General features: G+C 39.4%; 2 protein-coding genes across 2 annotated transcripts in view; both read left to right on the top strand.

Moving 5' to 3' along the window:
• The first annotated feature begins 276 nt into the window (after positions 1 to 276).
• On the top strand, positions 277 to 4,137 carry fzd7a (frizzled class receptor 7a). The gene has a single exon (XM_053627211.1). The coding sequence runs from the start codon at positions 985 to 987 to the stop codon at positions 2,647 to 2,649; it is 1,665 nt and encodes a 554-aa protein (XP_053483186.1). The 5' UTR covers positions 277 to 984; the 3' UTR covers positions 2,650 to 4,137.
• Positions 4,138 to 5,616: 1,479 nt separating this feature from the next.
• Positions 5,617 to 26,599, top strand: part of LOC128608387 (uncharacterized) — a 30,396-nt gene continuing 9,413 nt past the window's right edge. Inside the window, exons 1-13 of the mRNA XM_053626049.1 lie at positions 5,617 to 6,118; positions 6,204 to 6,367; positions 8,513 to 8,785; positions 10,892 to 11,021; positions 13,539 to 13,727; positions 15,952 to 16,124; positions 20,548 to 20,740; positions 20,938 to 21,011; positions 22,374 to 22,536; positions 22,798 to 22,974; positions 24,307 to 24,468; positions 25,268 to 25,399; positions 25,748 to 25,831. Coding sequence (XP_053482024.1) covers positions 6,263 to 6,367; positions 8,513 to 8,785; positions 10,892 to 11,021; positions 13,539 to 13,727; positions 15,952 to 16,124; positions 20,548 to 20,740; positions 20,938 to 21,011; positions 22,374 to 22,536; positions 22,798 to 22,974; positions 24,307 to 24,468; positions 25,268 to 25,399; positions 25,748 to 25,831 — 1,855 coding nt within the window. The 5' untranslated portion in view covers positions 5,617 to 6,118; positions 6,204 to 6,262. The remainder of the gene's footprint in view (positions 6,119 to 6,203; positions 6,368 to 8,512; positions 8,786 to 10,891; positions 11,022 to 13,538; positions 13,728 to 15,951; positions 16,125 to 20,547; positions 20,741 to 20,937; positions 21,012 to 22,373; positions 22,537 to 22,797; positions 22,975 to 24,306; positions 24,469 to 25,267; positions 25,400 to 25,747; positions 25,832 to 26,599) is intronic.

Below are 26,599 nucleotides of genomic sequence, written 5' to 3'. Positions count from 1 at the left end.
TACATTCTGTGCCAAGTTAATAAAAATCAATAGCATTTGGCTCTTATCAAAGATAGGCCTGTTATTGATAGGGTTATGAAGAATATAACTGACATTTTCACTTTAGCAAGAAGCAGAAGGGGTAAAGTTTCTAGTAGACCTCTGCAATTACATTCTTGGACCAATCAGGAGCAAGAGGCGAAGGAAAACAAAATCTGTGATTGGTTTGCGAAGGCTCTGTTTCAAGGCGCCCCGTCGTGACGAGCGGCGGGTCTGAATGAGGGGCGCCTGAAAACAGACGACACACTTTACAGTGTGCGCTGCGAGCTCGCGCTCAAACAGTGCACAGAGAGAGCGCGCGCGCTAGAGAGAGATTGATGCAATTTTACAACCTCTCCGAGACGGACGGCGCAGCGACGCTATAGCTCCAACAAATAGCTCTAACCTGGGGAAAAGTTTATACGCGCAGATCAGAACATCCTCCGTGCGTGAGATCCGCATTCAGGGACTCTGAGGAAGCCATGGAAAGTTAAACATCTGGAGGATTTTCTGATATTGTGTTTATAATGGACTTCGGAACAACTCGGTGACCGGGAGAGTTTTTCAGCGACTTTTAAAGAACCAAAACGTGCACAGTCCACGATTAGACTGCTCTTTTTTTTTCTTTTTTTTTTTTGGAGGGGGGGGGCGGTGCAAAAGGATTTTTGGGAACTTGTTCGTACTGATGGTGCTAACATGCTCTCCTGGATACTTAGAGTGAGTTAGTGCTGAAGAAAAACCCGATGCGAGTGAAGAGCAACAGCTGGAAAGGATTTTCCCTCTGTGTAATTGGGTGAAATTCGTTGGTGGACTAAACAGACCTAGTTTCAGGGTTGTTGTTTTTTTTTATTTATTTATTATTTTTTACCATACTTACAAAAAAAAACATTGCAAAAAAAAAAAAAAAAAACACGCTTTGTCTTCAACTTTTCTTCTGATTGTCCAATAACGACGGCGTGCACCAAAATGCCGCGGCGTGCGGAACGTGTGGGCTTTTTCCTTGCGACTTTGTGCCTTTTGTGCTTCACCCAGAGCAGCGGTCAGTACCATGGCGAGAAGGGCATCTCGATCCCGGAGCACGGATTCTGCCAGCCCATCTCTATTCCTTTGTGCACGGACATTGCGTACAATCAGACCATCATGCCCAACCTTCTGGGTCACACCAACCAGGAGGACGCCGGACTCGAGGTGCACCAGTTCTACCCGCTGGTAAAAGTGCAGTGCTCGGCTGACCTCAAGTTCTTCCTGTGCTCCATGTACGCGCCCGTGTGCACGGTGCTGGAGCAGGCCATCCCGCCGTGTCGCTCTCTGTGCGAGCGGGCCAGGCAGGGCTGTGAGGCGCTCATGAACAAGTTCGGCTTCCAGTGGCCTGAGCGCCTGCGCTGCGAGAACTTCCCAGTACACGGCGCGGGCGAGATCTGCGTGGGCCAGAACACATCCGAGGCCGGAAGTCCGACATCCGACCCGACACCATACGTACCCGATCTGATCACACTGCCGCCTAATACAGGTAGAAACCCTCAGCAGTTCACTTGCCCGCTTCAGCTCAAAGTGCCCTCGTACCTCAACTACTACTTCATGGGTGAGAAGGACTGCGGCGCGCCATGTGAGCCCGCCAAGCCCAATGGCCTCATGTACTTCCGTGAAGAAGAGGTGAAGTTTGGACGCCTCTGGGTGGGCATCTGGTCCATTCTGTGCTGCGTGAGCACCCTCTTCACTGTGCTCACCTATTTGGTGGACATGAGGCGCTTCCGCTATCCCGAGAGACCCATCATCTTCCTGTCCGGCTGCTATTTCATGGTGGCTGTGGCCTACGCGGCAGGCTTCTTCCTAGAGGACAAGGTGGTTTGCATTGACAAATTCAACGAGGATGGTTACAAGACGGTGGCGCAAGGTACAAAGAAGGAAGGCTGCACCATCCTCTTTATGATCCTTTATTTCTTCGGTATGGCGAGCTCCATCTGGTGGGTCATCCTGTCCCTCACGTGGTTTCTCTCAGCCGGTATGAAGTGGGGTCACGAGGCCATAGAGGCCAACTCGCAATACTTCCATCTGGCAGCGTGGGCCGTTCCTGCGGTCAAGACCATCACTATCCTCGCCATGGGTCAGGTGGACGGAGACCTGCTGACTGGCGTGTGCTATGTGGGCATATACAGCGTAGCATCTCTGCGGGGCTTCGTACTGGCGCCGCTCTTCGTTTACCTCTTCATTGGCACGTCGTTCCTTCTAGCAGGCTTTGTGTCGCTCTTCCGCATCCGCACTATCATGAAGCACGACGGCACGAAGACTGAGAAACTGGAGAAGCTCATGGTGCGCATCGGGGTGTTCAGCGTGCTCTACACTGTGCCCGCTACCATCGTGATCGCCTGCTATTTCTACGAGCAGGCTTTCCGCGAGCACTGGGAGAAGACGTGGCATATGCAGACGTGCAAGCGCTTTGCTGTGCCATGCCCGGCTGGCAACTTTGCACCCATGTCGCCCGACTTCACCGTGTTCATGATCAAGTACCTGATGACCATGATCGTGGGGATCACGTCCGGATTTTGGATCTGGTCCGGCAAAACGCTGCAGTCCTGGCGCAGGTTTTACAAAAGACTCAGTAACAGTAACCAGGGGGAGACGACTGTATGAAAACGGGACATGACCCTGAAAATAAGACACAAGACTGAAATTTTGAGGAAATTGGTTTGCCGAGCCTGGATGACACTTTTTTATTTTAATTTCTGAGACATTTTCTTTTAAACGAACCCAAACACAAAACTGAAACGTTATGCAGTGACAAACACGCTTCACAGCAAGTTCACTTTGTCTTTTGCGAAATTAAAATCTGTGGACACTCAGACAAAGATGTGCCAACATGCTTTCCCAATCTTATGGCCTAATCACCTTTATTTTTTTTCATGTGAAAGAAATATTTTGACTTTGCCTCTATGTAACAGTATATTTTACATGTGATCTCTGCACATTTAAGGCCTACATTTCACGCGCTGTAATCGGCATAGTACATGTAGCGCTCATTACTGTGGAATCGTGATTTTCTTCTTTTTTTTTACCCATGAATATTGACTGTGTTTTGCTTTACAGATGTATCCTCTCTCGTCTTCTATGGACTTGTATGACTTTCAGAGCCACCCGCTGACAATCATGCATCGTTTATGTGGCACAAAAGCGCGTTGGGTTTAGGGTTGGAGAGCTACATGCATGTGTTCAGCTGGGGATTTTATGCAAGCTCCTTTTAAACTGCGTAACTTGTAAATAATCACCCTTTCTTAAAGAATATATGTATTTATGAAGATAATCTTGTTGTTTTTTTTTACTTGATTTTTTTTTTAAACAGAAAATTGGTAAGAGGACATTTGTATATGTACAGTTTCACCAAATAAAACGATTAGATTTTTAATTATCTCCTTTATAAGTATTCATTTCTTTAGTGTTTTTGATGATGATGATGATGATGATGATGATGATTTCAGTCATTTGTTAGTTCATTTAAAACACTGAACTACGATTTCATCCTAATATAATATTTTGTGTAGAATGAACATTGAAAACAGAAAAAAAGATTATTATTATTATTATTATTATTGGTGAGGAATAGCAAGCGCATTTAAAAGTCACAAACTCACAAATGAGCTAGATCTTCGCCAGGGCTTTTAAAAGGCAACACGTGGCGACACGTTGGGCTTATATAGATTATAAACATATAAACAAGCATTATAAAAGACATTAGTAATTTACCAGGGAGAACTGCAAAATCGCCTCATTAATCTTCATTAATAGCCACCTATCAGAGAGTAATGGCCGAAAGCGTTTTATATCAGTTAGAGAAAGTGTACACCAGTGAGATAGCGCCCCCAATCGGTGGACGGTGTTTAAAAAAAAACTTTATTGCCCCCTGAATTTGGGCTTCTCAAAATGGGGTCCAGGGATGTGTGCAGTTAGGTAGTCCCTGAATGTATTACTCTTTCAATGACATGATTAGGGTGAGGAAATATATGCTATAATAATATAGTTAATATTATACAAGCCTAATTGACTGGTCACTGGACTGTTCAACTATTCAAGCATAAACAGTGAAATCTATAGTTTTAATAAAATTTATATATATATAATACAAAAAACTACAAATCCCAAGCATAAACATCAGGAATGAAAAGCAAATGGCCACAATACATAAATATAACGGTATATTATTCCTTCATTCAACTTGAGGGTTGTGTTGGATTCAGAGCATATCCCTGGAACAATTGGCGTGAGGTGGGGACACACCCTGAATGGGGAGCAGTGCATTATTGCCTAAATGTATTGAATAGTTGTTTATGCTCTACTTATAAAGCATGTATTTTTTTTTACATTGGAAGAGGTACCTGGCTACCAAAACAACTAAGCTACAAACAACAAAGCTACAGATTGTACAGCTGGCATTTTCACTTTAATATATCTCCTCAGTGAATCACATTTAAGGTGTGTCTTGCTTGAAATGGCATTTATGAAGATTAAACCACCATTGGGTGTGTTTATCCAGAAACAGATGAGTGGAATGAAGAGGTCACACACACAATGAAAATTACAGTAAAAGTCATTCCCGATTTTACGCACAGTACTTGAAAATACATTAATCCAAGTACATTCTTTACCATTGCTAATGGCTCTCTGCAATCTACATATGGAAGCACGCAGAGCCAAACAGCATGGTGACTGTGCTTACAAACTAGCTATAACATCTCCATAGTGCATACTGGTTTCAAAACTCTGTCTATGCAGTTCAGCAAAATGTAGGCAGCTACTGTAATGATGTGATCAGACTGAGATGAGAAGTTGCTAACTTCACACACATACATAATATCCATTAATCGTCTCAGCAAATAGTTTTGCTTATTTCTTTTTAAAGGATGAGCTCATATTGCTATAAAATAATTTACTGAGGTTATACACAGCAAGAGGAAATGCGAACAGTAATACGAATGGTGTGGCTCTCAGGAATCCTCAGCATGGAGGAGAGATTCTCTCTCAGCAGTACACTGTGAGATTCCTGATCACTTTTCCAACATCTTGTCATGAAACCACCATTCTAAGACAGTAATGTGAAATAATCACTTAGAACTTACATTAATCAACAGTTGATCATAAGGTTATCGAATTTATCTTTCCTGAAAATGTTAAAAGTTCACTCTAACAAGCTGTGTTCACAACCTAGTGAAGTAAATGTAAAGGAAATGTCCAGGATTGTCTATATTATATGATCTGTGATCTATAACTCTTGTGATTGCTAATTCAATTACAAATCAAACATTCTGAGTATTTTTCTGGAATTAACACAGATGATAAAACATGTGCATAATTAAGTAATATAATAAAACTGTCCAACAACTGGATTTTTCAGTAATATGACCACAATATTTATTGATAAACTGAATGCAGATCAATCATTTCAGTTCTATTCAGTTTTATTAGTATTGTCCATGAAAAACACTAAACAAGTACAGTTCACTATATGGAAAGTATTTAGATTAAGTTCTTCTGGCAAACTTCCTTCTTAAATAAATGGCCCCTGGCCCTGTGTCTACCTCCTCTCTGCTTTTATGGGGATATATTACACTAACTGTCATTGGGAGGTGCAGCATGTGGAGGAAGAAACCATTCCTAAAAAGTGACAAAACTACGCCAATCAAAACCCCTAATTAGGGGGTGCCCCATCTGGACCATCTGACAGGAAGTGAATGAGAGTTGTGGGAAATCCAGCCCCCAAAATAAGCACAGGCCATTACTGTAAGCCAGCAGGCCTTCTCTTCCCTTTTGTTTAAAATTCAGGATGGGTACAACCAGGGTAGCCCAAAATAGCAGCCTCAACCAGGAGGTAATCTCTTGGTTCCAAGGCAACATGAAAACAGTCCTGTCTTAAGGAGCTTTGGAGAGCCTAGCAACGGCAAACAGAGGCAATCAAATGGAGTCAGACATGACTGTGCTGCAGTGTGAAAGCAGCGATTCCTATTCACTGATACTCAACAGGCTTCAGAATATATCCTCAGAATGCTAAAGAGACAGTCGCTAAGGAGAAGAGTGCAGCAACATGAACCCAGGTGAGACAACACAGCACTGGGTGAGTGAAATGTGTTTTACTTGTTCTCCAAGAATTTGATACTGAAAACTGGCACAGAATAAAAACACTTTCTCTGTCTTCACAGTTAGGCTATAAACTCTAGATTTTCGAAAGGACAGTAAGAAAAGAACTATCAGCCTCAACATGAAAGAGCTTGTCCTATCACTCCTGAGTCGAGGATATAGTCATGTGGTCCAGACGGATGGCAAAAAACAATATGGAAGACTGGAAGTCTGTTTTGAACCTGAGGTATTCACTAACCACACTGGGTGTAATCAAGCAGTGTCTAGGCTCCAATTAGAACATCCTGCAGTATTTAGAGCCTATACTTCATTAGATGGCAGGCTTTATCAGTGTAGTGTATAAGTAACTGAACACAATTGGCTCTGTATGTACATTTAAACAATTTGAAAATGAAACATTGACTGTGAGGTGACTGAGAGCATTTACATCTATACTGAATGAACCCCATTTTTATATGGGGTTCAGGGGTCCAAAAGTAAACTGGACAATTGGCTACTCAGTTGTTTTTGGCAGGCTGTGATTTGTTGCATCATTATTTCATACACAGAGAGCTAACCAAAGGTCTAGAAATGATTCTAGACATGACATTTGTATCTGGAGTATGTTTCAGTTGCTTCACAATATGACGACTGGAGAAGTTTTATGCATTAAGTATTATGACAATAAAAATCTAAATATGTACATAAAACAGCTTGCAACACGCACTTTGTCAACACTGAGATACCTTAAAGAAACATCTATGGCTGCTTTAGTGTTCTATGCAACTTGGCAAGAACTAGCCAATGGGGGCACGATTTGCGAAGGGTGCTAGGCTCCCACCCATTGGCACTTGCAGCTGTACTTATAGATGTGATCATTGCATCTGGAATATGATTTTGTTGCCTGAGAATATGTCGCTGAAGAAGTTATCGTTTCAGTCCAGCAGAATATTACAACAACGGAAAATCTACAGACATATCTAAAATGTCTTAAGTGTTTAATGTTAACCTTATTGTGCCAAAAGTATTATTTTGGTGCATTGTTAAGAATCAAGAATGATTAGCTTATTATATATATAAAAATAACCAAGAACCTGGCAGACCACAGTAGTGGATGTCCAAAGAACATCAAGAAAATCTTTTGAACAGAAGAACGAAACTATTAAGGTATGTTTACATACACAGCAACACGCAGTGACAAAGTAACTGGAGACCATTCATTTTCAGTGAGAGTTGGCAACTTCCGGGGACATGAGCGACCTCAATGTGGGTGTGTCCAGTGATGCAACAAAGTTGAGAAAAGTTTAACTTTATGCAAATTTGGAGTGACTTGGTGCAGAAACTACCAATGGAAGTGAAGACAGTAGAGCACATGTGATCCATGTCATCGTGCCTGCAGGTTCAAACTGTTTTCTAGATGCAGTCCGGTGCTTGCACTTTCGCCAGAGATAGAAGGCTGCAATGGCAAAGAGCTCACACCGTTTCTCCTTCATCTCATAGGATATGATATGAGACGGGTGAATTTTATATTGAAACTAATTTATATACACACTAATTTTATCGGCAAGAAAACTTGATTTGTTGTCAATAGTGGAATGCTAGTTGTGCCATCCATCCACCTTCTACTGCTTACTCCTTCTTCAGGGTCACGGGGGAGCATTCCTATCCCAGGGAGCATCGGGCACAAGGCGGGGTACACCCTGGACAGGGTGCCAGTCCATCACAGCACACTCACACACACCCATTTATACACTACGGACACTTTAGACACACCAATCAGCCTACCATGCATGTCTTTGAACTGGGGGAGGAAACCAGAGTACCCGGAGGAAACCCCCCCACAGGATGGGGAGAACATGCAAACTCCGCACGACACACACACATGGCCCCGGCAGGAATCAAACCCCCGACCCTGGAGGTGTGAGGCGAACGTGCTAACCACTAAGCCACCACGCGCCCTGCTAGATAAAAGTTAAAAGTTACTATGGCAACCAATACTGGCGACTTCATAGTACCGCAACTTTCAACTTGCAGTGATACAATTGCTATATTTGTGAATGTACCTTTAATGTAGTCAATGATGTGTCAAAGTAGACTATCTGAAAGAGAAGAATACAGCAATATGACATCAGAATATTTCGTGTACGCTGCAAATCATTAATAAACCTCACAAAGAGAAAAAGGCAGGTTTGAGTTTGCTAAAAAAATAAATAAATAAAGGGAAATTAAAGATCAATTCCAATCCATTATGCTTAAAGAGCCAAAACACCACACGTGTATGATATCAAATTTAGTCACTATTTCACAAATGTCACTGATTAAATTAAAGTGAAACATGTCAATGCCGATGCCAATCAATGTTTTTCTCTTATATAAATCTTCTCTCAACCAGGACTACTTCATCTGGAAATCACACCCTCCCCTGCTTCGCTTATCCAGCAGTGGACGGCTGCTTAGTGGAGTGGAGCCCACACCCTCTAAAACCTACAGCACTAGGAGAGGGCCACTTATTCTATACTCAGAAGATTTCGCCTCATCATCCTCCCAACCTGACAAGGTCACCAGGAAAGAGCGGGCTTTCAGGGCTTCTAAAGAGGAAGCAGAGTTTGAATTCTACTCTCTTCAAGATCTGACTGCAGCCGCTTTAGCATATTGTAAAAAGCAGGTAAAGGTAATGTAAATGGTTCTGTTGCCTTTCATGACTGACTCATATAGAGTATACTGTAAGTGGAAAATAATGTTACAAACTACAAGCCAAAGTCTGATACCTGCACTGATGTTTTAAAACTGGTCCTTCTCTGTCAGATTTAGCCAGTTAAGAGGTCCAGATCTGCTACAAATGAACCATTGTGTAGATCTGGCTGAGGTCAACTCCACACGGCTGACTGAAGGAGCGGTGGAACATAAACTAAAGCGAGAGGGCAGGCTGCAGTAAATCTCCCAGCCTTTTACTGCCTAACTGAGTTTAAACTCCGGTTCAGGTCAGGGTGACAGGCTTCACAGCAATATTAGTTTACCAGGCCTAGTAAGAGAATCGCAGCTCTATTCTGGTCCTGAGAGTTAACACCATCCTGAAGGCAGAGCGATTAAGTGCTGTATATTAATTTTACGTCTCATTCGCTAATCTCTCAGTGCGGCTGCACAGCAGCACCTGGGCTCAGCTGATAAGCCTGCAGCGTCTATGCTCCACATACTCTCACTGCTCATGGTGTCTCCAATTTCCCTGCATTTCAAGCCAATCAAACTGCCAATTTAAGTATATTATCCTGATTGACCTCAGCATGATACGAGCTGCAAATCTTAATAAAGTTGTCCTAAGGGGCTTTATATAAACAGACAATCCATAATCTATCCAGTTCCTCTCCAGGACAATCTGCAAATGCACCACAGGCCTTAACCATTGCCTCATTATATGGACATTAATCTTTTCCCCTTAGCTGAGTTAGTGAGCAGATTATGGTGGCAGACTAAAAAATTCCACACTCAGTCTAGTAGACAATAAATACAAACATGGATTAGGGATGTATTTAAATACACATGCATTGTCTGTAATGAACAGTTAATGTGTTGTAAACAGATAAAAAATACAGATATGAATAGGTTTCAAACTATTCATTCACGTTTTTCCAAAAGAAAGCTTGCCATAAAGGTTTACAGGGCAATGGAACTGAGATCCCACACTATGCAGCAAAGTCACATTCAGATATGAAGCTTACAGGACAAAGAAATACCACATTCATGAATTCATAACATGGACCTGAGGTGCTGTGTAATGCATTTAGAGCATTAATTCATCCTTAATAACTGTGTCATGGGGGTTTCAATGAGGCTACCAATCTGGTTCTATTTTGAGTAATAGAACCGACTAAACTAGAAAATATAAACAGACACAAACAAAAATAATAACTGCAGCAATTTAGTAAAGTCTTGTGAACATCTCAAATTGAGCTCAGTTATGAACGGAGTGATGTAGCTGAGGTTGAGGAACCTCATAAAGTGAGCATAAGGCTGGAGTGCTAGAGGCACTTGCATGTGTGACCCAAACAGACAGAGTGTCAGGCCAAAGCGGGAATGCTGCAGGTGATGAGAGTTGAATGCAGTAATCAGAGTGTTTACGAATCGGGACGCGCCCCAGCATGGAGACGAGCCCTCGGTGTGGGTGGCCTGTGCGTAGAGAGTCTCATCTGTCACGTTCTGCCTACAGCTGAATGTAAGCAACACAGGTGTGCCCTGGGCAGCCAGGAGCTCCATACAACTGCAGATGTGGTTCTTATCACTGTACATCTGAATTCATGTAAATCGTATTCATACTTTCGCAGACAGATGATGCTATGCAGACAAAGCCAGAATAATCACTACATCACGAGCGATAATCTTGCACAAATTTTGTATGCAAGTAAAAGAAAACAACACACAAATGTTTTATAAACAGTGGGCTGCCTATATAGCACAATGCCAACCTTTCATTCTCTCATCCTCGTTCTCTTCAAGAGTTGCCTAAGGTAAAAGCTTTGAAATAATGCATCTGCATGCTGAGGCATTTAACAAGTTGCCATTTCCCTTTAAGGCAGTTAAATGTTCAATTCAGAGGATGCAATCATTTTATTACTGCTTTTATTTGAAAAGAATGACAAAGTCCATTACAAAGACAGTAGTTACACAAAAAGAAGACATTTTGAGAAAAATGCTCTGATTTCTTTGTACTTCAGAAATAAAGTATGGAGATGTGTACATTTATTTTTTCCATCTTTCTTTTATTTTTTGGTCTCAGGCCAAGGTGGAATGTCATACTAGCATTACAGAGCCTATGTTGCCAGACCTCAAATCTGGCACTAAGTACTTACAGTCACACCAGAGGCCCGGAGACGAGCGCAGCTATCTGACCCAGACTACTGAGGAAGGTTAGTACATCCTGAAACACATCTAGTGACCAGATATAGCCACCGTTGTTTGTTTGTGGAGAGTCTGGTTCATGTATTAATATTTGAAGCATATGCAAATGTCCTGTTGTATGACAAACAAAAATCAGGAATAATATTTGAGGAACAATAGCTCAAGCTACTTTATGAAATTCTTATTTGTCAGAAATTGTTGATTAAGGAGTTTTGTTTTGTTTTTAAATGACAGGGTAGGTTTTTTTTTTTAGGAAAACAGTTGAGGACAAGATGGTGTGATAAAATTCCCCTTACTACCCTCTCTTTTTTAATCTCTCTTGACTTTAATAAGACAGAAAATGCAGCTTATAATGTTACCCTGCAGCTTATAATGTTATAATGTGCCCTGAAGACTATTCTGTATCTGAAAACATAAAAGATTTTTTTTTACACAGCACTGAGTGGAGACTCCTTTGAAAAATGCTAAATAAACATCTCCCCCAAGAAAAGAAACACCATATCAATAATTATATATATATATATACACACACACACACACACACATATATATATATATACAGTGGGGGAAATAAGTATTGAACGTGTCAACATTTTTTCCAGTAAATATATTTCCAATGAGGTTATTTACATGAAATTTTCACCAGACAACAGTATTAACTCAAGAAATCCACAACTATAAAGAATCCACAACATTAAAGTCCATAAATAAAGTTATGTGTAATAAAGTGGAATGACACAGGAAAAAAGTATTGAACATGCTAAGAAAAAACTGTTCTCCAAGGCACGATAAGGCAAGGAACCAGCTGAAATCCGTAAGTAATTATACAGCCTATCTTTGCAAATTAATATCAGCTGGGTTAGTAAATTGATGGTCTATAAAAAGGCTTTTCGTTACCAAGGTGTCACACAAGAAACATCTCATGATGGGTAAAAGCAGAGTTCTCCCAAGACCTTCGCAACCTTATTGTTGCGAAACATATTGATGGAATCGGATACAGATGTATTTCAAAACTTCTGAATCTTCCAGTAAGCACCATTGGGGTCATTATCTGCAAGTGGAAGCAACATTACTCCGTCATCAACTGGCCATGCACAGAAGCTCCTCGCAAGATTTCTGACTGGGGAGTCAGAAGAATAGTCAGAAGAGTAGCCCAAGAGCCAAGGACCACTCGGAAAGAGCTCCAGAAACACTTGGAGGCAGTAGGTGCCATCGTCACAGAGAAAACAATAGGCAATGCACACCACTGCTCACGCTCACCCTGCAAGACTCCATTACTAAAGAAAAGGCATGTCGAAGCTCGTTTAAAGTTTGCTACAACTCATTTGGACAAGCCTATGAAATACTGGGAGAGTGTAGTCTGGTCAAACTACACACCATGTTTGGAGAAGAAATGGCACAGCACATCACCCTAAAAACACAATGACAACAGTGAAGTTTGGAGGTGGAAGCATCATGGTGTGGGGGTGTGGGGACTTCATATAATTGAAGGAACGATGAATGGAGCCCTTTACCGAGAGATTCTTGAGAAGAATCTGCTGCCATCCACCAGGATGATGAAGGTGAGATGTGGGTGGACCTTCCAGCAGGACAACGATCCAAAGAATACAGCAAAGGAAACTCTCAGTTGGTTTCAGAAAAAAAAATCAAGGCATTAGAATGGCTCAGTCAATCACCTGACTTGAATCCAGTTGAACAAGATTTAAAGACAATATGTTTAGAAGAATGGGCCAAAATCGCACCTGAATACTGCGGCCCATTAATTTCTTCATACAGGAAGAGTCTTGAAGCTGTCATTACAAACAAAGGCTTCTCCACTAAGTATTAAATACATTTCAGTTAGCATGTTCAATACTTTTTTCCTGTGTCATTCCTCTTTATTACACATAACTTCATTTTTGGACTTTAATGTTGTGAATTCTTTATATTTCCGGATTTCATGAGGTGATACTGATGTCAGGTGAAAATTTAATGTGAATAACCTCATTGGAAATATATTTACTGAAAAAATATTGACGCATTCAATACTTATTTCCCCCACTGTAATAATAATAATAATAATAATAATAATAATAATAATAATAATAATAAACACTAAAAAATCAATTGTGGAGCATCATTTCCCCTGCAAAAAATGATATATTTGCAAGTGAAAAATAGCTTGAATATGGGTTTATCTAATTAATAGATTAATATAAAATCAAATAATATTATTCATCCTGCTTTTAGATGCCTGAAACTTGATGATTTCAAGTTTTAAATGATCTTATATTAGAAATAGTAGATACAATTTTGCTGTGTAAGTTGTTACTACAAAAAAAACCAATGCATTAGAATGAGTGCATTACTGTAAACTTGTGCTTAATCAACACCTTCGGACCAAAGAGAATCAAGATTTCAGTGCTGTGGTATCATTTTAAAAAACAGCACAGCTCTTACAGGTAGTGCTGAGGACAATCACAACCAGAGGTATTTATTAACGTTTCCTAAATAACTTTTCAATTAATTAAATGTACTGTTTGCAGAACATGAAGAGGAACATGCTTTCTTCAGACGTCAAAGTAACTGTGTATACCCCAAACCAGAGCAGGTGCGATATCAGCCCCGCTTCCTCTGTTTGCCACGGCCGAGTCGTCCTCCGCCGGGTCCTCTCCCACCCATAACCCCAGGTCCAGCACTCAGACATAGTGGAGACAGGCCTAATATGGCAGCAGGTATATGTTTACTAATTCTTATACACAAGTAACTGGTGTTGCTACAGTAACATAAAGCTTGACTGGCTTCAAAAGCAGTCTCTGTTTAGATACAGTGCTGTGAAAAAGTATTTGACCCCATACTAACCTTAGATAAACTTGATTTCTTCTGTTTTTGTGTATATCTCATACTAAATAGTTTTTGATGTTCAAACGAAATACAACATAAAACAAAGGCAACCTGAGTAAACACACAACAGTTTTTTAAGAAAAAAAAGTTATCCAACACCTATAACCCATGTGAAACACTAACTGTCCCCTTAAACTTAAAATCTGGTTGTGCCACCTTTAGCAGCAATAACTGCAACCAAATGCTTCCAATAACTGGAGATCAGTCTTTCACAGCACTGTGGTGGAATTTTGGCCCACTCTTCTTTGCAGAACTGTTTTAGTTCAGCCACATTGGAGGGTTTTCAAGCATGAACTGCCCATTTAAGGTCCCGCCACAGCATCTCAATCGGTTCAAGTAAGGACTTTGACTAGGCCGCTCCAAAACTTTAATTTACCTTTTTTTTTTTAGCCATTCAAGAGGTGGCCTTACTCCTATGCTTTGGATCATTGTCTTGCTGCATAATCCAGTTGCGTTTGAGTTTCAACTTACAGACTGAAGTCTGGACATACTCCTTTAGGATTTTCTGGTAGAGAGCAGAATTCATGTTTCCCTAAATTATTGCAAGTTGCCCAGGCCCTGAAGCAGCAAAGCATGCCTACACCATCACACTTCCACCACCATGCTTGACCGTAGGTATGATGTTCTTTTTGTGGAATTCTGTGTTTGGTTTATACCAGATGTAACAGGACCCCTGTCTTCCAAACTTCTGCTTTCGACCCATCAGTTCACAGAACATTCTCCCAAAAGGCCATCAAGGTGTGTTTTGGCAAAATTCAGATGAGTCTTAATGTTCTTCTGGGTTAGCAGTGGTTTTCGCCTCATCACACTTCCATGGATGCCATTTTTGCAACGTGTCTTTCTGATAGTGGAGTCATGAACAGTGACCTTTATTGATGCAAGAGAGGCCTGTAGTTACTTTGTTGTTGTCCTTGACTCTTTTGTGACTTCCTGGATGAATAGTTGTTGTGCTCTTGGAGGAATTTTGGAAGGTCAGCCACTTCTGGGAAAATTCATTTTCTGTGCCAAGTTTTTCCATTTGGAGATTTATCGCTCTCACTGTGGTTCTTTGGAGAACCAGAATCTTTTAAATAGCTTTGTAACTCTTCCCAGACTGATGTATTTCAATCACATTGTTCCTCATCATTTCTGGAATTTCTTTCAACTTTGGCATAGTGTGTTACTGGGTAAGACATGACTTCATGCAGTTGAAAAAAGTTCTACTTAAGTGTTGATTTGATTGAACAGGGTTTGCAGTAATCAGGCCCGGTTGCGTCAAGTCCAGCTGAACCCAATTATGAATGCAGTTTCATAGATTTGGGGAATCCGTGATTATGGGGTAAATACATATTCACACTGTCCCAGTTGGTATTAGATTACTATTTTGCTTCAATAAATAACTATCATTTAAAAATTGCATTTTGTATTTACTCAGGTTGAATTTGTTTGATCTTAGACTTTGTTTTAATTTCTGAAAAATTTAATATGAGATATACACAGAAACGATAAATCAAATACTTTTTCACAGCACTGTAAATGAAATTCGCAGAACTGCTTTGCAACACTGCCAAAGAGCAAGTCGGTCATCTGGTTTGGGTCATCATTTTATTACATTGGCTCCCATTCCAAAGGAAGATAATTACATTCAGTATATAGAATATGTAGGTCTATGAATGCCTTCAATACATGGCTAAAGTAACAGTAACATGGTAAGATTTTTATTGCTTAATACCAGCCATTTAAGCAGTAGGTGTGCATCTAAGGAACAGTAGAACCCCTTAGTGATATACAGTGCTGCACACTATAAGATGAATGCTTAGTGCTGTGGTGGTTCAGTGGTTAAGGCTCTGGGTTACTAATCAGAAGGCTGAGAGTTCTAATCCCAGCACCAGTAAGTTGCAACTATAGGGCCCTTATGCAAGACCCTTAACCATCAACTGCTCTATGGCCCTGTGTCAGGGCTGACCCTTGTTCCCTCCAATGAGGGCTATCCAAAGAAAATAATTACTTTCTAATTCACAACTGAATTATTAGTCACATTCCAGTGAGAGCCACTGTACTTGTATTTAATTACAGGAGAGCCAGGAACCTCTAAGCCAAGAGGAGCAGAGGAATGCTCTTTAACCAGAGACAGAATGACGAGTTTCAGAACAGAGGTAGTGATACCCAATGCTCAGATGAGTCCCATACCTGAATCTGATGCTTTTGAGGAACACACAGAACAGCCTGGGGATCACAATGTTTACATGGTAACGCTGCATCTTTATCTAATACTGTCTGCATTTTATTTCTTTTCATCCTACTGAGATTAAATTAATACACAAGATCAATGTGGCATTTGACTTAAACTGTTTTAAGCCTATGAGTAGTTATATCATACACTTTCTGTCAAACTGTCAATCAAATTGATTGATGATTTATGACCCTCTGTGTTCCCCTGACTGACAGTTCTTTAGGCGCACCTAATTTATGACCAGGGTTGGTGAGGGTTAGCCTTACATATGTAGGTGTATGTGGATGTGTGTGCTACTGGGCATAGTGTGTGTGTGTGTGTGTGTGTGTGTGTGTGTGTGTGTGTGTGAGATAATAGGTATGTGTTTCATGTGTTTGTTGGTCAGAAAATGCTTAGGACATGTTTTTGATAAAGAGTTTGGTGTGAACCGTGCTTTTTACAGTTTTAACCCACAAACAATGTATACATTTTGTGGTATACGTGATTATTTGTTTCTGAAATTACTTTTTGTAGTAAGTATTGTTTGATTTTCAAGCATAAGGATGGTTTATGTGAATCTGGATGATTTAAGAAAGTGTATCAAATGATCGTGTATTAGCTATGATACGCGCATGTATTAATGCAGTCGATCTGTTTTGTGTAACTATGCAGTTAGAAAATACATGATGATTGAATGTGGTAGATGTATTAGAATTGTGGATATAAATGAACAGAATGTTGTTCATGAAATAATTGAAACATTTGTTGATTACATTGTTGAGAAAACACTGTGATGTGTATAAAATTTCTATAGTCCCTCGACGATGTATGATACCGTTATTCTCTTATGACCTCTAGTAACACTGTTTGTTCTGAATGTGTGATCTTTCCTGGAAGTTGTCTGTCTGTGTGAAATAGAGACGTGTTTTCTGGGGGTTTTGCTGACCAGAATGCTTACAAATGTGTTTATGTTAATGAATTAAGGAGAGAGTTGTGCGTCTCAGTGCTTAAATAATGGTCAAGACATTGTAGTTAAAACACAGAAGAAACTCTGCAACTATCTGTTACAATGGCTGCGCCGAGAAATCCTAATACCCCTAGAAGAATGCTGTGTATTTCACCAACAAGAGGACCTGCTGAAATGAGAGAGGACCTGACTTTTGCTCCAAGAAAAAAACAAGATGTTAGTTTGACAATTTCTTCATGAAGATATTGTAAAGACATTGATGTTTAACCCACGAGCAGGGTGTCAAGAACTCCGAAGGTCATCTCTTAAGTCCAAGCGTTCTTTAGGAGGTAGAAAAAACATTTAAAGATGATGTTGTAAAAGAAACGGGTGTTTCGTCCATAATGGTAAATAAGAAAAATGGTTGTACTCCGATGTGAAATAAATCGGTGGAGACACACTGAGTACATTTCTGTTCCACAGTCTATAAGGATCCCTGCCCTTAATGTAGTGTGAAAAATGCACATACCCTCTGTGACTACATTACTTAAGGTTTAAACATTTTTATTTTGTGGTGGCAGCAAGACAAAACTGTTGTACATTCGGTATGTGGTGATTTTAGAACTAGGCCAACTGTCAAATATGTTTTATGAATGGCTTTGTCAGGCAAAGAGCACGATGGCATGGAAAGAGTATACAAGAGTAATTGTGCTGATCTGCTTAGGAGATCTACTTCAACTTGGGAAAATCCCAACATGGTCCTCAGAGGCGTTATCTAAGGCATGCATATATATTATAGCTCGGATCACCAGTATTTCTTTACCAACTCCTGATGTGGAGTCAAAATGATTACTTTGTATTGCCGTGTATGGGTTTATGAAAGTGAGCAAACACATATACACTATAAGCCAAAGATATAGAAGCATGCAAATTATTTTGAAAGGTTCCAAAATAATTTAACAGTTAAGGCATATTTCCACCAGAACAGAATATTAGACATTTAGTGTAAACTAGTGTAAATGTAAACTAGTGTAAAAAGTTTCTCTGAAATATTTCAGTGAAGTTATTTTTCCATGTTAAATGCATTATATTAGAAATGATAGTACAGTTTTTGTTGATAAGTTACAAATTCATACTTTAGAATAATTTGTTTAGGAGCATCTGAATGTTAGAATCTGGCAGATAACTTTTATGGTATTTAGGCATACAATAAAAGTTAATAAACAAATTAGGAAGAAATGACTTGTGCACTACTGCTGAGGATATTAAGTCAAACCATTCTGTTCAAGCTTCAGCCTGATCCATTTAGTAGCAGAAATTTACGGCAACTTATGAATACCATGTGAAGGATTAAGTTGACTAGTCACTTACAGTTGCAAAGACAGGTCCTTGTGCAGGCTTACCTTCACACCAACACTGCCCCATTGGCCCCTCTTCTCCTGTGTCAACGTATAAGAAAAGGCAAAAAGTAACATAAGATATATAAGAATATATTTGATAAAATATAAGACATTATAAGGAAAAAACATAATAATATTATTTAACAAGGTCTGCCATTCAGCCCTCTTAAGTGTAAGAGCATTATCAGTATCGTACGGCAGTTGGGACAGCATTTAGCTTCCAGATGTCAGAATAAAAACAACTTTTTGAGTCACAGTGACAAACTACTGGCAGAATATTTTTATCCTTATTTTTCAGCCTGAAGGACTGGCATTTATTTAATAGACAGATGGCACAGCCATATACTTGGTCAGAGGATTTAGCAATTTCTTTAAGAAAGGTTCATTGTTTTTGTTCTTTTATCATAGCTTCAGTTTGCATACTTACTTTGGTTAGTGACAAACTTTATTAGATGGTGAAAGATTTCGTGAGCAGGGAATGATGATTGATGAAGATTAAGTTGTATGTACATGGTATGCATGTACAAAATAAAACTGTCTATATGTATATTTGTCTGCTATGTATCTGTTTAAGCACTACTTTAATAGCGATATAAAGAGAGACAGAGACAGAGACCCTGAATATATCCATACTGAAAGAGCCATCCTGCTGCTTATGACTAATTTTACAACACATTAGAATCATAAAATCATAGAACCCCTTTCTACCTTTTCAAGTTTGTTATACATGTTTCTTTTCAAGCATTGTGTGCAGAAATTGCAAATCATTAGTCTGAAGGTTAAGGGCTCCTTAGATTTTTGCTTCTTCAGCATCAAAAAAGTCTAAACAAAGACTAAACTCAGAAACAATATAACTGGCTGGTTGTGATCAGAATAAAAGGCAACATGAAAGGTAACTTAATTCCCAAAGCGCTAAATGAGATTTCTCTATGTTCTATATGACCTTTCTACAGTATATGCCATTAAGTCCTAGTTTCCAGCCATCATTATAGCATGGGAGAGGAAATCTCTATGTACATCACAATCTGATGACAAACTACACACAAAATTTATGTTGAGAAAATTCATCTTGCTCTTTGTTCCTAAATAACATTGGACCAGATTACAAGTACCCGAACATGTTAGAGGAAGAGAACGTGTAGCTTTACTTTCCATTGGAACTTTATTGTTTATCTGTATCTGTCCTGATTATTTTTATCTGTCTTAATTTGCATATCGCTAAAATACATTTTCAGCAAATGTATTCCATTCGGAATGATTTGTTTGTTGTTTTCTTGTGATAGCACAATTCATGTTGTCACATAGCAGTTTATTAAAATACTGTTTGTTTCACTGAATTATTGGAGAAAAGAGAAATTAAGATAAAAAGAAAACCCTATATCAAAGTCTAGTTTTGAGACCTTTGGAGCAATGTGTGGAGTTATATGGACCATTTAAAGGCTGAGAACAATGAAACATATTTTCAGCAACTATAAGAGTCCCAGAAAAAAATGTTTCAGCATGAATCCTTACAGTATTTAAGGATATGATCATTAGAAATTTGTTTTTAAATGTTATGGAAGTATGAAAACTTCTGATGAAAATATCCAAAAATCAAAAGAATCATTTTTGCCTGTGGTGACCTAACTAAAACTGTACCCACTGTGTAAATATCCACCTTTCTGTCCCTCATAACATTTAAATTTTCTGTAATCTGACATTCTATAAACATGACCCCAGTTTCCTGTGGTTTATTCTTTATGGATTTACAATGTAATTTCTGATCCATGATTTTCATTACTTCAGTGTTATCGGATGAGAAACCTGAAAATGTCAATTTATAACCAATCATCTGACCTTAAGTGTCTTTAGTTTCCACTCTCTTTGCCAGTGTCTCTCATACGATGCATCACACTATTCTTTTGGCAGATGTTTGGCCTTTTAATGTGGAAATAAAATAGACTAAACAGAATAGACAGAATGAAACGGCATTTATGGCATCTATTTGAGGTTGATTATTTGAAACTTTTCAAACAGTTAAGTTTTTCTTTGGAAACAATTTGACCATTACTTCAAAGAACCTAACCTTTTCCTCAATAGCTTTTATCTCCCTTATTTTGACACAAACTCACCAGGTTGCAGAGCATTTGACTGGCTACCCAAAGGACTTAAACGAACAATGGATACAGAGTGCAGCAGAGACAGGTGGTGAGGAAGGTGGACATGCTTTAAGACCAGCTTATACAAATTTCTCTTTGGGTTGCAGTCACCTTTCAAAAGTCTCCAATGACAGAAAACAGTCAGAGGGGGGCTGGCAACCAAGTCCTGGTGAGCACCATCTACCTTGTCAAAACAGACAATAGACAAACAATTAAACACTTTCTTCATTAAACTCCTTTAAATTATTTTATGCCATTGAAAGGTTTCAACAAAAATATCAAATTTTAGTATTTGCATATCAACCTACCATGGTTACATGTCAATAGATATCCTATAAAATGATTAGTGTACTATTTCTGCTTTAGTGAAACGGAGTGACCTTCATCTACCCCCCATTAAGCAAGCGCTCCCTGCAGGCGCAGACAGCAAGGACCATGGGGTAAGTCAACATTCCCAACACAGAAATGTCTCAGGCTGGTGTGTTTTTTCACCATAGCAACTAGTTTGAACAGATATCTCTAGTGAACAAGCATTTTTGTGTTGTATACTCTATGTCTTATAATAGCCAATGTACCTCTCAAATCGAAAATAAACACCAATGACAGAGTAAATACCACTTACTGTGTACAGAATACTACAGGTGAAAATCTGAGGCACTTCAGAATGTGTATGTACTAAAGTAATAATAAGTGTTGAAACAACCATATTTTCAGCTCAAATAATGCTTCATCATTTATTATTTTAGGCCTCTTTAAAGTATCAAAAGGTCATATGATGGGAACACCTGATCTAGTTATGTGACCCTCGGAATAAATCAAAATAACAGTTTAAAATGAAGTAGACCAAACACATACGGACATATACGTTAAAGTTGAGCATAGTTTCCAGAGAAACATATTTCAGAGGGAATAAACAGTCCTTCATCAGCTGTGCAAGCAAACAGCTTCTCAGGCTGTAGGACGTGAAATCCATATACAGTATATAGGTGATATACTAAATCGTGAAATGGACATAAGAATAATTAGGTACTCTAATGAATACCAAGTGTGAAATGACTAACTATAAATTACACCTATTATATATACACATTGAATATATTTAATACTGGATAGTACTTAGTAAGATGTTGGGCCACTACAAACTGCTAGAACAGCTTCAATGTTCCTAGGAACCAATTCTACAAGTCTCTGGAACTTTACTGGAGGACTGAACACCATTCTCCCAAAGCATATTCCTTCAATTGGTGTTTTGAAAATGATGGTAAAGAGTGCTGTCTAACACATTGCTCCAAAATCTCCCAAATAGGTATTCAATTAGGTTGAGATTTGGTGACTTTGAAGGCCGTAGCATATGATTTTACATAATTTTCAACCTCATCAGAGCATTCAGTGACCCATGTGACCTGTGGATGTGGATGGAGTCATCCTGGTAGAGACCATCTCAATAGAATAGAAATGTTACATCATATGTTAAAGATGATCAGTCAGAAGAACTTTGTATTGATTTGCAAACCATGCCAGCAAAATGCCCTTTACAGCAGAACAATCATCACTGGAAGAATGGTGTTCAACCCTCCAGTACAACTCCAGAGCCTTGCAGAATCTTTTCCACTGAGAACTGAAGTTGTTGGTGTCTCATGATGGCCCATAACTTTACTAAGACACTATGTTGTTGTTGTTTTTGTACTTTAATTTCCTTTAACACATCTGTAAGTATAAGCTCATTTGTCTTTTTTTCTTTTATATGAATGTATATTTTGCCTATTAAAGTGAACTTTACATGATTACAATATGTCTTTAAGCTCAAAGCTGGGAGCACAACTCAAGAAAACCACAAGGAGCCAGTTCCACAACTGCCAGATATACATCAGCCTGAGGTCAGAACCGAGGCTGCAGCTCCCAAACCCCCAGAGAGAACCGTACTTAAGAAAGTACTTGTGCTGCTCCCTTTATCAGTGGAACAAGGTAAGACCCAGAGGCTGCATGGATAACTACTATCCACTCACAATTAAATCACAGGTGATCTCTGAACTGGTTTCCTAGTGCACTGATGTTGGCATATACCTCACTTCACCTAATTCCTAAGTTTTTTGTGATTTGAAGTAGCTACAGGACTTGGACAGCTTCCCCTTCCTGTCACTTATGTCTCCACATAAGTCTGTGTCAAGACCTCAGTACCGTGCCTTAAGAAGTTTCTCTCCTGCTCTCCTGCTTTTGTCTTTTCAGATGGTCTTTGTGGCCTTCCTGAGGAAAAGGAAGAAATTGAGGATGTCCTGTGTAGTGATGTGGAACAGAAAGTGGAGTCGATTAGGAAAGAAGAGAACAGGCTCACTGAACATGGGTGCAGGTTAAAAGCAGCCCAACAAGACAATCTCATCGGGTTTGAACCTGAGGAGGACAAAGGTATTCAGATAAATTAAAAAAAAACAATTTCTGACTTTACTCTCACTTTATATTCATTTGTCTGATATTATGTCTTAAGCTATAAGAGCTAGAATAAGGGAAGAAAAGAACTGCTGTTTTTAATTCAACTATGATTTGCACAGTTGGGGTGGGTGTGTTTCAAATATTTCAACTTACTGTTAAATATCCAAATATATTACAAAGGAACTGTATACTGCTGATTAGTGATTCACAGTTTAAGTCAACCCACATCATCATAGATCTTGTTTCCACATGGTGTGATGAAAGTATTGCATACTGGTCAAGCAAAACATGAATGGAAGAATGTTGGCAGAGAAATCGGCTTGACCTTGCTTTACAAGCATTTTAACAGCACAAAACAGCACTCTTGGCTTTGATATAACAAAAAAATAACCTTCTGAAGTGCTTTCAGACATTTCAACCATAAAATCACACAGTGAAGAACCTCTTGAATAAAGAGTGAGGGGAGATGTTTTTACTGGCTGGATATGCCCAAAAAAGTGCCATTAGTGAGAAGGAATGCATTTCCAAATAAAAAGTGAAGCAAGGATATACACAGCCATATATCATATACATACATCCCTTTTTTGACAGCGTGACTAATATCAAGAATATCAAGTCTTGTGTTAACAGCTTCTCCTATCCGTTTTAGTTCACATACAAACACCTCCACATGGAATCCAAACAAGCTATGTCTTACAAATCTGAAGTGGCTCTTTGAATAAATCTATACTATCACAACAGCAGAAATAAATGAAAAGCACAGCCTCTCTCTGAAGAATGATCACAGCCTGTCAGTGTACAGCTTAACCTGGGCCTGGCTGTAGTTAATAGAGGCGTATGACTTGGGAGATCCAAGCTGTGCTGACAGTGGGGTACTGGAGAGATCTCTGGGGCTGATATGATAAATAACAGCGGACTAGATGAATTTCAGTCAACACTCATGAGGTTCTGAAGCCAAACCACGAACTCTAAAACATTGTCTACAAATGTAGAGAGCACTAGACTGGCACAGGGACCAACAGAGGAGATTTTGAGTAACACTGAGTCAGCTCTCATCTTGTAGAACAAGTTCACAGTAAATACAGAGTCATTTTTCTCTGTTCCTCTAAAACAGAGGATAGATGGATGGTTTAAACCCACACCTCATCAAAATGGAATCAGTTCAAAGACAAAGAAAATCATTAACATTATATCATTCTACTCTTCCTGTGGAAGTAAAAATTACTTTTGGATTTGAACCATTGTTGAGGCCCTACACTTTTTTTGAAACCACATTTAATATTCATTAATGATTTCTATCTTCTTCAGAACGTCAGACTGCCATGGGTCCACTGCCTCCGTTTGTACGGCGTAGAGGTCTCGGAAAACAGTGCTCTATGGCACTCTACAGACAAGACCCACGTGACCCTGCAGATCAGTCAGAGCCTCAGCCTGGCATCATCAGAGGCAGCCTTCCTCTGGAGCTTAGAGGTATCTCACAAGTGATTTATTAAAACCTAGAAATCGTTTCTAGTCAAAAGTTGATAATCATGCTGTGAGGTATAGGGAGATATAAAGTTTCAAGGGATTTGCCTGGCTTTTATGTCTCTTGTGAATACTGCTTGGATTGAAGCACTTAAACTTGTAACATGTCACAACCACGTATGTTGGATATTTAATCAAATTCATCATAAGGAAATCAGCTAAGTAAGAAAAGGAACAATGAAAGGTGCAGCTCGTTAACACCCTGAAGTTGTTTATTTTCTTATAACAGCATGTCCCAAATGGCTTTACTCAATCCCTCCACTATATAGCGATTTTGTGATCTCAGAAACTAAAATTACGAAAAAAGCTGCAGCACATTGAAGCATTTTTGGTCTCTCCCATGTTTTGTTACAAAGTTCTGACACCCAAGACTTCAATAAATACTAAATAAACATTTCCATATACAAAGCTTCATCACATCAATGATTAAATTTTTCGATTTGTTAAACATGTTTATTCATCCGTCTATTATTAAGCTTAGATTACGTGGCACGTCCACCATACAAGTCCCTGTGAATTATCTGCTATTATAGCTATGATAACATGTTAGAACCAACACATTAATCTAAACCTGACATTTGAATTACAGCTGGCACTACTGCCAGAGCTACTGTTAAAGAAAATTCATAAGCACCTTTGAGAATCAGTTAAGCAATTAAATGTCAGTGAGTCTGCCATACAAAAAGCAAAGTAATATTTGATATTATTCTTATTCTCTTGCCCACTCCACTGTATGTGTATTCAGAGTGTCAGAAAGACGGAGTACTGGGCACCTTAATAATGGATCCTGCTGGGGAAATCATATGCTTGTCTTTCTGGGATCCCTTAACTGACACGGAGGACCACCCAGCTCTGGAGCATGCCATGAGAGAACATGGTAATCAAGTGTTTTGCTGGCTTTTACCTTCTGCCCACAAACCACAGAAAAGTCAGCACTGTGGTTTTTGATGCTCTGAAATAACAGAGGAGTGTATCTAAATATCATAATGTCACTTTTATCCTATAATCTGTCCTAAAGAGAGTTTATACAAATGTAATACAAGGTCCAGTCACAGTCATTTAGTGGAGCATTAGGTCAAGGACAGTGATGCTGAGAAGGTCCAGAGGTCAACTAAACAAGGAAAAAAGGCAGACAGCGAGACCAGTGAAGAAAGAAAAGGAAAGAAGGAAACAAGGTGAAAAAAATAAAATGTCTATTGTGAAAATGTCTTTATCTTTCTCTAAGTTGTCAGGGTTATGACTTCTGAAGGTGTTTTGGAGGACTCATGGACCATCTTGGACCAACTAGAAGAGCAAGCTACACAAACAGGTCAGTATCTGTCCAAACAGGATCATACACACAACCTTATTATTTGTGGGTGTCACTAAGTGCAAATCAGCTGTGCTATGAAAACACTTGGGTAATTACAGGTGATTGTTCTTTATCAACATAACACACTTGAGAATGAAGAAAATAAGCATTATGGAAACTTTTATAAATCTGGCAGGAAGTTTTAGTTCCATTTGGCCTACGAAAACATTCACACATAACTTTATTAAAAGACTGATAAATGCTAGTATTACAATACACAAAGGGACTGTTTAAAAATCATACAATTCTGGTGGAAGTGTAAACGGGCTGAACGCTCAATACAGCTGTAACTCTAGACACAACTATATCGCAGATTGAAGCCTTGCATGTACAGTAGTAATGTTCATATTAGCTGTTCTATTTCTTATACAGATTTCACATTTTTAGCTCAATGTCAACACACTCCATTGCCACATGAATACACACAGGTAGTCTAAAGCTAAAGAATACTATACACACATATATACAGTCCCCCTCCCCCAAGTCATGAATGCTCCACATCTGGTAGTGTTTTGCAGCAGTGAGGTATCCCGACCAGAGAAACGTGATCTCCTTCCAGGCCAGGGCTTAATCCCAGCCCAGGAGTCTGTGTGACTGACAGAGGCTGTGTTTTCTCAAGCCGACCTCTGGAGCGGCTCTGTTTCCTTTATCCTGTCTCTGGTCAGAAACTGAAACAACCCCCATCCACCACCACCACCACCAAACCTTCTCTACCTCACCCGCCCA

This window comes from Ictalurus furcatus, chromosome 6 (assembly GCF_023375685.1).
Source record: "Ictalurus furcatus strain D&B chromosome 6, Billie_1.0, whole genome shotgun sequence".
Classification (NCBI taxonomy): Eukaryota; Metazoa; Chordata; class Actinopteri; order Siluriformes; family Ictaluridae; genus Ictalurus; species Ictalurus furcatus.
This window is presented reverse-complemented; position numbering and strand designations above follow the sequence as displayed.

Bases quoted from the DNA above. Each gene is read 5' to 3' on its own strand.
- fzd7a (XM_053627211.1), top strand. From the start codon at position 985: ATGCCGCGGCGTGCGGAACGTGTGGGCTTTTTCCTTGCGACTTTGTGC.